This window comes from Oryzias melastigma, linkage group LG5, assembly GCF_002922805.2.
Source record: "Oryzias melastigma strain HK-1 linkage group LG5, ASM292280v2, whole genome shotgun sequence".
NCBI classification, from domain to species: domain Eukaryota; kingdom Metazoa; phylum Chordata; class Actinopteri; order Beloniformes; family Adrianichthyidae; genus Oryzias; species Oryzias melastigma.
Genome location: NC_050516.1, coordinates 31,061,179 through 31,076,443, shown reverse-complemented (window position 1 = coordinate 31,076,443; position 15,265 = coordinate 31,061,179). Strand labels below are relative to the sequence as shown.

The following is a 15,265-nucleotide window of genomic DNA, read 5'->3' as shown; positions in this document are numbered from 1 at the left end:
TGGCTACCGCGTCCTCAGTGGATCTGTTGGGGCGGTAGGCAAACTGGTGAGGATCCAGGGAAGAGGGGAGGCAGGCTTTGATGTGTTTTAGCACCAGTTTCTCGAAGCATTTGGTGATGACCGGTGTGAGCGCGATGGGACGAAAGTCGTTGAGGTCAGTCGCAGGTGTTTTTTTGGGGATCGGGATGATGATGGCAGATTTAAGACAGGCTGGGATGTAGGCCTGTTCCAGCGAGTGGTTAAAAATGTCAGTGAAGACCTGTGCTAGCTGGTCAGCGCAGGCTTTGAGTACTTTTCCTGGTACTCCATCTGGGCCTGTGGCCTTCCTTGGGTTGACAGTCTGGAGCACCCGTCTTACCTCAGCAGCCTCAAGAGTGAGGGGAGGAGTGCTGGGGGTTATTGTGGCTTGTGCAGAGGCTTGGGGTGGGGTGGCTGGGTGTTGCGCATGAGACACAAACCAAGAGAAAAAGCTGTTCAGCTCCTCTGCCAGTGCAGCATCTGAGACCACTGGAGGTGTGGCATGGGCTCTGTAGTTGGTGATGGACTGGATGCCCTGCCATACCTCTCGGGGGTTGTACTTATGTATAAGTATCATGTGGAGAGGATGTTCTGGCTGCAAATCCATGTACTGGCATATCCTCATCATAGGAGGAATCTGAGAAGATGAACTCTGATTCCACAACAAAAGAATCGTCTTCACTGCTCCCAGAGTCCACATCGAGGATTATTTGAAATAGAGCTAAGGGTTTCAGAGGAGTGTGAGTCTTGCTGCTATTGGGATGTTTGTCTTTTTGACTTGAAGATGTGTCTATTTTTATAAGTCATAAACATGCTCTATATGACCAAAAGTATCGGCTCATCCATCCAAATGATCAGAATCAGGAGTCCTAATCACTTGGTTTGACCACAGGTGTATAAAATCAGCCCTCAGACATGCAGACTGTTTTTAGAAACATTAGTGAAAGCATGTTTTGCTCTCAGGATCTCTTTTGAATTCCAGCGTTGAACTGTCATAGGATGCCACCTGAGCAACAAATCCAGTCTTGAAATGTCCTAAATATTCCACATTAAACTGTCAGTTCTATCAGAACAAAATGGAAGAATTTGTAACAACTCAGCCAGGATGCTGAAAGTCTAAAGAGGTCATAGACTTTCTGCAGTCAGTTGCTGCAGAGCTGCAACCTTCATATGACCTTCAGATCAGCATGAGTACAGTACACAGAGAGCTTCATGGAATGGGTTTCCATGGCAGCAGCTGCAGCCACACATCAACAAGTACAATGTAAAGTGTGGATGCAGTGGTGTAAAGCACGCCGTCACTGGACTCTAGAGCAGTGGAGACGTCTTCTCTAGAGGGAGGAGTCACACTTTTCTATCTGGAAATCTGATGGACCCGTCTGGGTTTAGAGGTTGCAGGAGAACGGGACGTTTATCAGTTCAGAATTTAAGATTAGATATTTATATCTTTCCAACATACATTGAGGTTATTATGACATGGCTATGTAAGTAGATATAACAGTGTTTCAGACTTTGTCAGTGCATATGCAAATCTATTCTCAAGATTCAGAAAAACATATGCAAATTATTTTCCTTAGAAAAAATATCATTAATATCAATTAAGTATCAAACATCAACAAAAATATATACGTCTTCAGATTATTTTCTATTGGAAGAGTTATTAATTTAAATATTTTAAATAGAAAAAGCATAAAAAACGAATCAGGTAACACAAAGGAAAAATATATACAGATCAAATGTGTTGATTATTTTCATTAGAAAGACAAAGAAAAAAAAAGTTTTTTGTTTTTTTTAATCAAAAGTCACACTTTCTCTAAAGGAGAAGTTCTAACAAAAATGTTCAGATCATTAACATTGTAAACACTGTTCTGCCACTCCTGGAGGGTGTTTCGGTTTGGCCACTAGATGGAGCTCACACTATAGTAGTACACTTGTTTTTCAAGAAGAATAAGGAAAGTATGAGCAAAAAACGGTTACTTTAAAAATATTTCTTTAAAATAGTTTGGAAAATTCCTGCCTGTGAGTTTATAAAGATGTTCATTCTGTCAGCAACGCATGTTTACGTCGACTGAGCGTTAGCATTATCCGTCCTATGGGAAATTCCATTAAACATTAGCATCAAGCTAGCAGACTTTAGATTTGTGCTAGATTGATCTCTACTTTTATGGATCAATTGTTGATCTAATACGTTTAGAATGATTAAAAAAATGTCAATTTTATCAACCCAGATCTAAAAAAAACACAACTTTTCTCCAAAATCTTGCTATCCAGATATTCAATAAAGGGAACAATTATTAACCCAAATGTTATAAAAATAGTATAATTTTGATTAGAAGACTTTGATATTTTCATCATGGATATTTATTGACATGAATTTATTGTGCAAAAGTCTTTGACATAAGAAAACTTATGCAACTTTTTAAAGAAAATAAAAAAAAAAGATCTATTAGTCAAATTTACTATCTACGACGGAGTTTTAGGGCCACCAAAAAAAAAAAAGTAAATTTACGACTTTTTTCTCGTAAATTTATTGAAATCGAGGGGGGCCTCCAGTCCAGCGAATTTATGCCGTGCGCTGAAGCAGACCGACCAAACTGTGAAAAACGTCTTGGATTTCATCAGGTAAACTGAATGTTTAAAAGTGTTTGGAAGTTTCTTTATTTGATTTACAGTTTATTAATGTTTTATTCGTTGATGGTAGCTTGCAGGATCTCTGCAGATTACGTTGATGAAGCCGTTGATATCCACACAGCTGTTCACTTCCAGTCATTTCGTCCTCCGCGACAGACCAGATCTCCTCCAACTCTGTGATGCTTCCGTCTGAAGAGGACGAGTTTTCTGAATTTTCAATGTTCTTGTGGTAACGTAACAGACAGCTGTCATTTCTCAGTGTTGTTTTGTGTTGAGATGGGATGTTTCATTTGGAGAAGGAGGCGTCCGGAGCTCTGTTTACATTCTCATCTGAGAATGTGACGTAAGGTGGCGAAAAGGCTTCTGGGAAGTGAAAGGCAAAATAAAGTGACGGACCTGGTAAACATGCATTTCGGAGCTCTTTATTTACACATGAAACTCCACACTACCGACACCGAACCAGGAAATAATTTGGTTTTGAATCACCAAAAGGTTCAGAATTTTTTTGGATTTTTAACACCGATCTGGAAATAAATCTTCAAAAGATACTCCACGTCGGCTCTGATAAACAGACACATTTGTGTTTGTTTCTCATTAATTTACGATTTTAAATCTCGTAAATCTACGACTTTAAATCTCGTAGATTTACGACTTTTTTCTTGCAAATTTACGTGTTTAAATCTCGTAGATTTATGAGATTAAAATTCGTAAATATAGCCTATGTCTTTTAAAGTCATAAATATACGACTTTATTCTCGTAATTTAGCAGTTACGACTTTTTTCTCGTAAATTTACGAGAAAAAAAGTCGTGATATTACTTTTTTTTTTTTTGGGTGGCCCTAATACTCCGTCGTAACTATCGTTTTGGATGATGAGGATATTTGTTTAGGCTATTTTGAATAAACAAATAAGAAATATTTTACATAACACAAATCTACCAGCAGGTGGATTTGACTGGGACTAAAAATTTATAGAAATTAACTGGAATAGAATCTGGATCACTAAAAATAAATTATGTTTAAAGAACATAATAAAATAAGTATCCTTAAAATACTTCATGATAAATTTGTTCTAAAATGGGTGAGTCATGTTCACTTTGTGGATCACAAAAATTGAATTATATCTACAAATATATTTTGGACTAATTTTGGAAACTATATAAGTTCTAAAACTGAAAAAGTGATCAAACTTTCCGAAAAATACATAATTTTTGCCTGATACTTTTTTTTTAACATAATTGATTTGGTTTTTGGGGGACATATATTCATAAAAGAAAATGATCAAATTCCAAATCTAATTTTGAACACTTTTAGCATGAATCAATGAAATATGGTCAAATCATCAAACAAATTAGCATGAAAAAGTAATTTGAACGATTACAATTTCCAAAAAATGAAAACAAAACTCTAAATAAGATCTGAGTACATTTTTTTCTCTTTCTTTCTCCTTGTCATCCACAATTTAGTTGTATGTTGCTCATAAATAAAATGTTTTTAAAAAAATCAAAACCCATTTGTGTTTTTTTCCTTCCTTTTTTTTACCTCTTTAAAATCCATTTATAAGCTTAAGCTTTATAATGCATGTTAAAGAAAGAACACAAACGTAGATTAAACATTTGCAACACAAATCACATTTTTGAATCACAGAAATTAAAAAGTCAATGAGGTAATTTGTGCAATATTAATAGGATTTTATTTTTTTAAGCACCACTTTGTTTACAGTCTGTCTATATATTATTGTTTTTATTTCACTTAAAAATTTTGCTTTTGTTATTTTTGCAAACGCTTAAAGATAATTGTATTGATTGCTTCTTGATCTTTGTAAATAATTAGGCGAATATGAACTCAAAAATTGGGGGAACCAGAGTAGGGCGGAGCTACTTGCTGTTGGGGCAGCTGCCTCTTCGTCCCCCCCTGTTGCTCCGCCCCTAGTTTAAACGCTCTCCCACTAGCTTACAGCTCTTCACAACCCCAAGCTAACATTAGCGGTACAACAAAACTGATTAGTAATATCGGAGGGATCCAGCCGAACAGTTTTGATCCAGATTCCAAAGAAAGATGTACATGGATCTGTGGAAGTGGAAATTGAATTTTTGTCTGCTCCTGATTTACAATTTGAACAAAAAATACTAAAAAACGTGATTTTAAGCTTAATTTTCTATGCATTTCCTCCCTCATTGGAAAAATACCACAAGTACAGGTTAAAAACACCTATTTTATCAAAATGATCCTTTAAATATTTGCATTTCACTATTTTTATTCATAAATTTACATCTGCACTGCTACTTTAAGCAAACATCAAATTCAGTTTTATTTTAATTTCTTCAAACTTTTAATTTTATGATCACTGCAACAATATTTATTTGGAATGTTTCATTTTTTTTTTTATGTAAAGTCCTTTGAATTCTTTTTGTATATGAAATCTACTAAACAAATACACTTGCCTTGTGTTTAATGACTATGAGTATTCAAGTAAATGGAAATAATAAAAAAATAATAATTTGCATTCATTGGAGTAAGTGATAACAGATGCAAATATTTGTCCTCCATTTGCTTTTTGAAAAGGAAACAAATTACAAACATCATTACGTGACATAAGCCGCTGTAGAGACACTGAAACCCGTTTTAAATATGCTGAAAGCGCCTTCTGTGGCCTGTGGCGCTCTGAACTGGCGTCTGCTAGACGCTCGCATAGACTTAACGCTCGCGAGCGCAGCCGGAGAAGCCCCGCCCCTCTTGGTGCAGCAGCATCCTGGTCACTTTTTTACAGTCGAACGTTTTCTCCGTCACGCCATTTTCCACCGTCGTTTGGAAGGAGTGCATCGACGAGGACGGAACACGGAAGAAAAGTGGCTTCGAATACCTTCAGCTCCGGTACCGGTAGCGCACACACTCACGGAAGTTCGGTTTATAGACACGTGTGTTAACGCTAAAGGGAAGCGGCCGCGTGCGCCATTGTTTGATGTGAAGCCGCCGCCGCTGCAGGAGGACAAGGCCTCGGAGTATCGACAGCCATTTTAGCTCGTTTTATTCATCGGGTTTCTCCGTCTAGGAAGTCGGTTTATTTAAAAAAGAAAAGTTCAAACGACTAAAGTGAGCTATAGATGTTAAATGTGAGCTTAAAGCTGCCGGTTTTGACTAGTTTCATACGGTCGAGTAGCTAACGTTAGCATTTTATGCTAATTTAGTAGAAAGTGGGTCAAATGTTCTGAATGGTTGCCTGTTGTGGGGTTTATGTGGGTTTTTAGGTACAGATATAACATTTTTAAATCTTTTTTAATTGTACTATCTTTTGTTTATTGCGGCTCATTGAAGTTTTGGTATTTATAGCATCATTCATTGGTGGATGAGATTATCTCTTGTACTGTTAGTTTCTGCCTCATCAAGGATCCTGAAGCACAATATTGTGTATTAATTCTTCAAAACACGCATTTAATGTTGTATTGTGCTGTATTTTAGGTTCACGTTGTATTGATAACCCCCTTGATTCTTCATCATTCCAGATTCCAGCATGCACCGCGACTGCCCTCTAGACTGTAAAGTCTATGTTGGAAATTTGGGCAACAATGGAAACAAAACTGAGCTGGAGCGCGCCTTTGGCTACTATGGACCCCTCCGTAGTGTCTGGGTGGCCAGGAACCCCCCGGGTTTCGCCTTCGTAGAGTTCGAAGATCCCAGAGATGCAACGGATGCAGTGCGAGAACTTGATGGAAGGTACGTATTGTATGGTTATTATTATTTTGTGGGTTCGGCTCGCTAAACCACCGGAACAGGTTTGTCTCGCCACCGGCAATTTCACAGAAATCAGTCAATGGTATGAAATGAATGACAGGCGTGAATATTGTTGTAGGACATTGTGCGGCTGCCGGGTGCGGGTCGAGCTGTCCAACGGCGAGAAGCGCAGCCGCAGTCGAGGTGCTCCTCCGTCGTGGAGCAGACGGCCTCGCGAGCGAGACGACTACCGGCGGCGCAGCAGCCCGCCACCCAGAAGAAGGTAACATGGGGCTTATTTGATGGAAGGGATTTCTTAGCTTGTGTGTGTCGTATTTCACAGTAAATTTCCTGAGTACTGCTTTTGGCTTTTCAGTCTGGGCAATATTGTTGTTTATTTATCTTTTCTTTTCCTCTTATTGGTGATTGTTGACCTGTCTGGGTTTACTTTCATTGACAGTCAAAAAGAAAAACGCACAAAAAAATCAAAATTGGACTTGTGCTTTAAACAGCTACAGTCCTGTTGTGTGTATTTAATGTGCACACCTAAAACTTTGTATAGAAGCTTAACAGTGACACAAGGTATGTATGTTAAAAAAAAAAAAAAAAATGGCTTTTAGCTAAATTTGTATACATTTTGGGGTGGGTGGTGTGAGGGATACAACTGCCAAATGTCTTTATTTTATTTTTTTTACTTTTCATCTATATTAATAAAAATGAAACCCATTGCAGAACCACCACCATGCCTCTTCTCACCACCCTCAGTCAACTAGTCCTCTTTCAGCATCACGCGACTGCTGACCGTCGTGTCCCAATCAGCTTGGCTGGTGCTGTCACATGACCCAGGCTTGGCCAGTCGTCAGGTTGCACCAGCCCATTGGTTCCTCAGCATGCCGTTCTCAACCTCCTCCTCCTTCAGCCTTAAACCAAACGGCAGCGACCCACTTCACATTCCCGACCAATCAGCGTAAAATGTTCCCAAATGTCTACAACCCACCAGCAGCAGCCGTCAGCTTACCAATTAAAGCAGGAAAAAAGCCACAACCAGCCCCCATCTGCCTGCCATCTAATCACCTTGCAGCATCTGTCCACTCCTATTCCGCCAATTCTACCTACGCGGCCGACAGTCTGCCTTCCTTTCGCCATATCTAGCTTGTTGAAAACCAAAAAAACTAGTAAGTTTTCCTGCTTCATTCAGTACACTGCTGATTTCAGTTTTGAAAGTGAAGAGACAGCTGGTTTGAAAAAAAGGCTTTGATTGTTTTAAGTCGTAGCTTTGTCATCCATCATGCGAGTCTTTGTTTCAGTGGGGGAGATCAGATAGATGGAACCTGCTATCAGAGGATGGTGCTGATGTTAGGCCTTTGAGAAGCCCCACTAACTGTAGGTTTGATCGTTAGCTGGAGAAGGCTAGCTTCAGGTAAACGGAGGTCAGTGGGTGGGTTGATTTCAGTCAAACCCAGAGCAGTCTACAATACTCTTTTTTTAATTTTTTTTAGCTTAAGAAAGTTTTACAACCTTTTTCAGTAAATTTTTTTAAGCTGCGTTCACACCGAACACACTTCAATCATCAAGGGCGTCCAGTTTCAGTGTACGTACACGATAAGAGTTCCTGCGGTGCAGGGGTATGGCAGCACATACAGGGTTCAAATGACTGTACTTTGGCATCACATCAACCAATCAGGGACTAATGTGGGTCAGTAGAGACAGAAGTACCGCTGAAAGCTGCCATCATTCAGACACAGCTCCTGCAGTAGACGGTGAACATCATCGTACTGGGAGAATCTCTGAATGATCTCATGAACCCAAACATGGAGACGTGGTTATTTTGTAGAAAACTTCAAAATCTGATCTTTCGTAGCGTGCAGCAGTGAATTTGATACACAAATCGGTGTGAACGCAGCATTGGGCTCAGTCTTCTGTAGCAGGACACGCTAACCCCTATTATTTTCTAATCAGTCATCATGTGACTTAATTAGAAGTTTGGCTTAGTATGGTGGGCTAGTTTAGCAGAGATTCCTGATCTTCTGCTTTCTCTGAATTCTTGGTTTATTGACAATGACTCTATTTTCTGAGGGTATTGTTTTTGTTTTTTTTCCTCCTGGAAATAAAAGCGGGGCTTTCATCTCTGGTTGTTGTTGGCGAGAACAAAGGGGCTGTTTTTGAGGTAGTCTATGGTAGAAGTGATGTGGAGCTTTGAGGAACAAAATGTCTTTGTACTCACCACCTGTCCTTTCCTTGTGCAGATCTCCCCGCAGACGAAGCTTCAGCCGCAGCCGGAGCAGGTACGTCTGCATTCTCTCGATTCTTTTATCACACGAATTTCTCTATCTCTGACATCGGCTATTATGCGGAGCGAGCTCACTTGCTCTTTCTCTCTGTTGTGTCGTCTCTTTGAAGTGGGTTAAAGGAAAAACTTTATAGTGTTTGTAAGTATTGCTGGTTTTGTATTTTCAGGTCTTTCTCCAGAGACAGGAGGAGAGAAAGATCCCTCTCCAGGGACAGGAACCACAAACCCTCTCGGTCCTTCTCCCGATCCAGGAGGTACTGACATCTTCAAGTGATTTTTAACTTGAATTGTTTGTTGTTTATGCTCATCGTGATGGTTTTCTCGTTCACAGCCGCTCCAGGTCAAACGACAGAAAGTAGAAGAAACTGCCGGTTTTAAAGGAGCTGTTTGGACGAGCTCCAGCATTTCGCTCAGTGGACTTCAGCTTTGACATTTGGTCTTTTTTTTTTTCTTTTTTTTTCTACAGCAATCAAGTATTTTAGATATTTTTTTTTCCTTTTACAGATGGGGTTGTTTTAATAGCATCTGATCAGTGCTTGTTTATTCTGACCGTCACCCCTCCCTGCTCTTTGTTTTCCTGTCACTGAATGTACGGCGTCCTCCCACGCTCTTCCTTGTTTTCACTGTATGAACGCCAACTTCTGTTTTTGATTGACACCCGCATCTAAAGATGTGAAACGCCGATCTATTTTCAATGTAGTCCTTTAATTCACATGTTGGTGGTTTTGTCGCCCCTCAGTTCAGCAAGGAAAACTCTGGAACTGACTTAAAGAAATGGAAATGGAAGTCTGATTTTTGCTTATTGAGTTTTACATTGTTTTTTTTTCTGTTGTTTGATACTGTGTAAACTGGTCTCAATTAAAACTGGTTTAAAATAATGTTTTTATGGTTATTGTCTCGTTTTTTCTCCACAAGAGGGCTCCCATATAGCTCTAAAAATGTAGCCATCTATGAATCATTTATTAAAAATGTTTTTTTGTATTTTTAAGTATTGAAATTCATTTAGGTTGTGTGTATTGATAGACTGCCTAATTTCTAGAAGAAAAAAAAACGAATTTGTTAGGTAGTTTCTTGAAAAATGCAGTTTAAAACTTGGATATAAAACTAATATTTGTTAATAAAAATTTGACTTCATCTTAATTGAAAGGACTTATGCATTTAAACTTCGTAAAAAATGAAATCATTTTGTTTAAAATGTATTTTTTTTTATAAGTTTGAAGCAGTTACGTAACTGACGGCGACAAATGAGGCATAAATTAAGTGTTTATTAAGTAAATTATTACAAAATGACATAGAAATTAAATCATTATTTGAATATTGGGTTATAAATGTCGCATTTATTAGTTTTAAATCTTTCTTAGTTTGATAAACCTCTAGTTTGTAGAGGGGATGCGTCCCACCCATAGACACATGTATATGAGTATACATTAGGCGCGCGCGCGGCTCCAGATTCACGCCGCGGTCCACGTGACTTGGCAGCGCGAGGGACGAAGAGTTCTCAAAGTTTCCCGCGCCTTTCAGCGATTTACTCATGCCCCTGTCACATGACATCACGGGAGGTGGTGACTCACGGTAACCATAGAAAACAGACTCAGTGAGGGAACTCGCGGGAAATTATCCATTTCCACAGTCTGTTATGTAACCTAACCCCCCCACGTGTCCCGTCCTGCCCGCGCGAGCTTCAGTCCCACGCAGCAGATATAATGTAAACAGAGCAGCGCTCCACCTGAAGGAGATACTCTGTGTTCAGGCCAGGACAAACGTCTGAAACAGTTGAACCTCCATTCATTCATCCACTGCAGATCATACAAACTATGATCATGTTTGTATCAACCTGCATGTTCAGTTGGGAGGGAAATTGTGACAAAGATAATCCAAACAGTTTTAGCTTTACTTTATAATCCAGTAGATATGTGGAAAGACCTGTTTTAATCTGCTGCATATCTATGTAAAATTTAGCTAATGTACTTTCATTCATTTCTGTTTTCATTGTTTATTAAAGTTTATAAATCAATTTTAACACCTGAGGCGTCATCAGTGACGCCTAAACACAACATTTTTAACGAGTTGCAACGTTTCAACCGTTGACAGAATAATTCCAGTTGATTCTGAAGGAGAAAAGCCGCTCGAGACACTTGCTTGGAATGATCCTGTTAGCGGTTTCCATGGTGGCCCCACCTTTGTTTACACCCATTGGCTTAAATGGGCACTCAGCTACCAGCTGGATACGCCAGCCAGCCGCCCAATGGACAGCGGAGCTCATTAGCTCACTACAATGTAGCTTGCTAGCTCGCTACAGTGAAGCTTGCTAGCTCGATAGAGCGTATCTCGTTAACTCGCTACAATGGAGCTCACTACAGCGGAGCATGCAGTGAAGCTGGTTTGCTCATTACAGCGGAGCTCGTTAACTTGCTACAATGGAGCTCGCTAGCCCGATACAGCAGAGTTTGCTACAGTGGAGCTTGTTAGCTTGCTAGAATGGTCCTCGCTAGCCTGATACAGTGGAGTTTGCTACAGTGGAGCTTGTTAGCTTGCCACATCGAAGCTCACAAGATAGCTACTTCAGAGCTTGCTACAGTAGAGTTCGTTAGCTCACTACAATAGAGCTTGCTAGCTTTCCTCAGTGGAGCATGTTAGCTCACTTCAATGGAGCTCGCTACAGTGGAGCTCGCTACAGTGGAGCTTGTGAGCTCGTTACATCGAAGGTCACAAGATAGCTATAGTGGCACTTGCTACAGTGGAACACGTTAGCTCACTACAATGGAGCTTGATAGCTCGCTACAGCAGAGCTTGTTAGCTCACCAAAATGAAGCTTGCTAGCTCGCTAGAGTGGAGCTCGTTAGCTCAGTACAGCAGAACTCGTTAGCTTGCAACAATGGAGTTCGTTATAGCGGAGCTCGATAGCTCACTGTAGCTCGCTTTCTTGGTACAGTGGGGCTTGCTACAGCGGAGCTCAATACAGTGGAGCTCGATAGCATGCTAAGTCCACAGGAGGCTGGCTAGCATAACGCGCCAACCCACTGAATTTCCACTTAAGTCATTGTGGGCAAACACATGTGGGGCCGCCACAGAAACTGCAGACAAACCCAATCGGGGCCCATATTTTTTGCCCACTTTTAAACCATACGGGGGCTGCTTAGCCCTGCTGGGTGTGTTTATGCTTAAAACTTTGCATTTAATATTGTTGTTGGATCTGGTCATCAGAAAAGTCCTCAACAACAGATGCTAGCGATGTTAGCTTCTGTCGTTTCACAGGACATGCAGAAGATATTGCTCAGTAGTACATAGACATGAACAAATGTTCAATAAACTAGACAATGGACCAAAGATATAGACATTGAACTCAAAAACATATTTTTGGCACAAATGGAGCCCCAAACAGCCAGACTCTGTCGTCAGTGGTCCCAAAGTAAATTGAGTTTGAGAACCCTGTATTAGACCTTTGAGGAAACTATTTCATTGGAAGTTTACAAATGTAAATTTAATCACAAAACATTTCTATTGTCTATATAAATTCTGTTTATTCTAGCCTATATGATTAGATAAACATGTTAAATCTTGCTCACGTTTCCTTATGATGCTGATATTATGCAACCTAAGAAGCTATAAAAGGGGACAAAAGCACAGCTCTCCAGATGAATAATTAACCAAACTCTAATACTAGAAGCTTCTGGTACGTGCTGAACAGTAGTGTGGAACCAGTTTGTGAACCACATCCCACTCCACTTGTGACGGGGTGTTGTGAACTGGGCTGAAAACCTTTTTGACAGGTTTGACGTCTGACTCATAACTGAAGAAGGGAGCGAGTGGGTGTGGTAAACAATGTGAGTACAGTGTGTTTTGAAGTCCTTCCCCATTAGAAATATTATGACATAACTATTGAGCTTCATAATAGAAATACAAATAATAATTTCGCACTGAAGTATGGAGGATTAAATGAGCCAATTTGGAATAAATATATATACACCATTAAATTATTAAATAAACATGTCAATAATTATTTAAAATTGGCAAATAAAAGTGGAAATCAATACATAAATGTTTAAATATATGTGGAATTAAATATTAAAATAACCATTAAAAAACATTTAAATATATTAAATATATATTAAATATATTATTATCATTATTATTATTATTATTATATTTAAATATACTAAAAATATATTTAATGTGAAATTATTAAATAAATGTGCTGTTACTTCATTAAAATTGGCATTAAATGAATAAAATGGAAAGTTTCCACTTTTATTTATTTAATGTTAATTTTTAATAATTAATGACACATTTATTTTTTAATTTTTAATGGTGTATATATATATTTTTTCAAATTGGCTCATGTAGTCCTCCAATCAGAAGATAAAGTCCTTCATTTAACAGAAATTTTAACGAGGTATCACCATTTAATTAAACCGTTCACAAAATTTGCATTAGATAAACATTATTATTACATTCCCACAATTTAGAATAATTCTGTCTAATCAAAGTTTTTTTTTAATTGTTCAGGAAATGCTATTTTGAAATCGAACAATATTTATTTCTGCCACAATCTCATTGAGATGTTACAGGAGTTCAACCTGAAAAGTCCTAAAACTGACAAATGTTTTTTTTACTGAAAGTTTAGCTCGTAAACTTTGTCCTCCAGCTCCATTAACTGAGACAACACCAAATCATGACACTTCCCCCACAGGTTTTTCTGTGAATGATTGATCCCATTTTTGTCTCCATTTTGTCAGTCAGAACATTTACAAGTTTGACATGTTTACTTTCTTTGTTCTCTCAATAGGCTGGGTTTGTTTTCTTTCATTTTTGTCCTTTTCTAAAATGTTTTTTTATAAGAATTTTAAAAAATAAACACAATTAAGTTGTGTGTTTTTCTGCTTATTCATTTACCGGTGACATAAATTAAATTGTTAATGGAGTACAATATTTACAGTGAGTTACTTTAACAATTACAGTTACATTCACAAAGTCTGGCATTATTCTGCTTTGTCTAATTAAAATGTCCAATTTTTAAAAACCTTATTAAAAATGCAATTTTCACATCAGATTTTTATTTTATTTCTTCTATAAACTGCCACAATCTCTTTTTGATAATACAAGAGTTTAGCCTAAAAACAAACTTCTTTTTAACTTTTAAATTTTTGTAGATTTAGACAAATTCATATACTTTGAGCTCAGCTCCGCCACATTATGACACTCCCTCCACAGGTGTTTCTGTCAGACAGAATGCATGATGGATGCCGTATCCGTCTCCATTCAATCAATCAGTAAACAAACAGGTTTGACATTTTTACTCTGATGTATCAGTAGGTTTAGCCTGTTTTCTTTGTTTATTTTTCTAAGACATTTTAAGAGTTAAAATATAATCAAAATCAAGGAATTTTTGAAGTGTTTCATGACCATTTAAAAGATCCAATAAGCTGTAACTAAGCGTCAGATTACTATAAACATAGTTTAGCATTACTCTGCTTTGTCTTATTCATTGATTTGCATTTTTAAAATATCAAATTTGACAGTAAGTTGATCAACTTTAAAGTTTTTCTCAGTCACTTTGGTGCATTTCGTACAACAGTTAGTGCAAACTCCACAACATTTAGTCGTTTGGACTCAACCTAGGGGCAGTTTCATTCTTTGGTTCTTGTTTTCAAAATGCCAAGCATGGTTTTCTTCACTTTACATGACATTGTAAAGCTCCTCTAGAGTCTCAGATTGTTCAAAGATGTTGGAGTCGTTTTTACGACACTTTCACTGACATAAATATTTTGCTTTGGTAGATCAAGTGATCCATTGTGATAAAGGACTTTCTTTTGAAGCATGAACTTTCCATTATGAGCTGACCTGCTTTTGTGCAGTTGACTTTCCATTCTGAGAAAGAGACTTTCTTCTGCAGATTGCCTAACATGTTTGAGAAAACAAATAGTTTTGAGACACACCTGCAAACTTTAATTATTTTGTGAGAAATGCACCAAAGCCGCTAAGAAAAACTAAACAGTTTGGCATAAATAAGTGACATTCCACTTTCACTGATTTTCTTAAACCCCTTTAGCATTTTAGAATTGTGTGTAAAGATGTCAAACTACTGGTTGTTTTATATTTAACGCCGCCCTTGGATCCTTTTTTATTTTAATCACACCTACTTCAGATGAATCAGCAGCAGGTACGGCAAGAATCTGTAAAACCATCAGGATGTCGTCCCTCCAGGCCTGACGTTTGACTCAGTTTAGCATCTCATTTAGGTTAGAATGTCAGTGAGTGTTATTACAAGCACTATAACATTAAGTAGATAAAAGTTCATCGGGCAAAATAAAGGAAAAAATCTATTTGACTGAATAAAAATGTACAAAATACAAATGTTAAAGTATTCAATGTCACAACTAACAAGAAAAAAAACTTTTAGAACTTTGTTTTAAGAAATTTTATGTCAGACTATCACAACTTTTTATACCATTTTATTGTGATTTTTTCATATTTAATGTTTGCCATAAACATCCAACCAGTAAGGCAAAGTGGGCCCCAAAAAGTGTCAGAAAATGTGGGCCCTGATTGGGTTTGTCCACATTGGCTTAAGTAGGCACCCGGTGGGAAGGCTCGCTACATTAGCCAGTCGTCCAGT

General features: G+C 38.2%; 1 protein-coding gene across 2 annotated transcripts; it reads left to right on the top strand.

Moving 5' to 3' along the window:
- Positions 1 to 5,363: 5,363 nt before the first annotated feature.
- On the top strand, positions 5,364 to 9,527 carry srsf3b (serine and arginine rich splicing factor 3b). Of its 2 annotated transcripts, none has more exons than XM_024269175.1 (6): positions 5,364 to 5,522; positions 6,152 to 6,362; positions 6,499 to 6,642; positions 8,606 to 8,644; positions 8,817 to 8,903; positions 8,981 to 9,527. In XM_024269175.1, the coding sequence occupies exons 2-6, from the start codon at positions 6,160 to 6,162 to the stop codon at positions 9,006 to 9,008; spliced, it is 501 nt and encodes a 166-aa protein (XP_024124943.1). In that variant the 5' UTR covers positions 5,364 to 5,522; positions 6,152 to 6,159; the 3' UTR covers positions 9,009 to 9,527. The 2 variants fall into 2 exon arrangements, with proteins under 2 accessions (XP_024124943.1, XP_024124942.1); XM_024269174.2 differs by lacking the exon at positions 5,364 to 5,522 and adding an exon at positions 5,620 to 5,741.
- Positions 9,528 to 15,265: the final 5,738 nt, after the last annotated feature.

What these genes read in the sequence shown, in the direction of transcription:
- srsf3b (XM_024269175.1), top strand. Translation starts at nt 6,160, where the DNA reads ATGCACCGCGACTGCCCTCTAGACTGTAAAGTCTATGTTGGAAATTTG. An exon ending in GTGCGAGAACTTGATGGAAG is followed by an intron (nt 6,363 to 6,498) that starts GTACGTATTGTA and finishes ATATTGTTGTAG; the next exon opens with GACATTGTGCGGCTGCCGGG. An exon ending in TCCTTCTCCCGATCCAGGAG is followed by an intron (nt 8,904 to 8,980) that starts GTACTGACATCT and finishes TCTCGTTCACAG; the next exon opens with CCGCTCCAGGTCAAACGACA.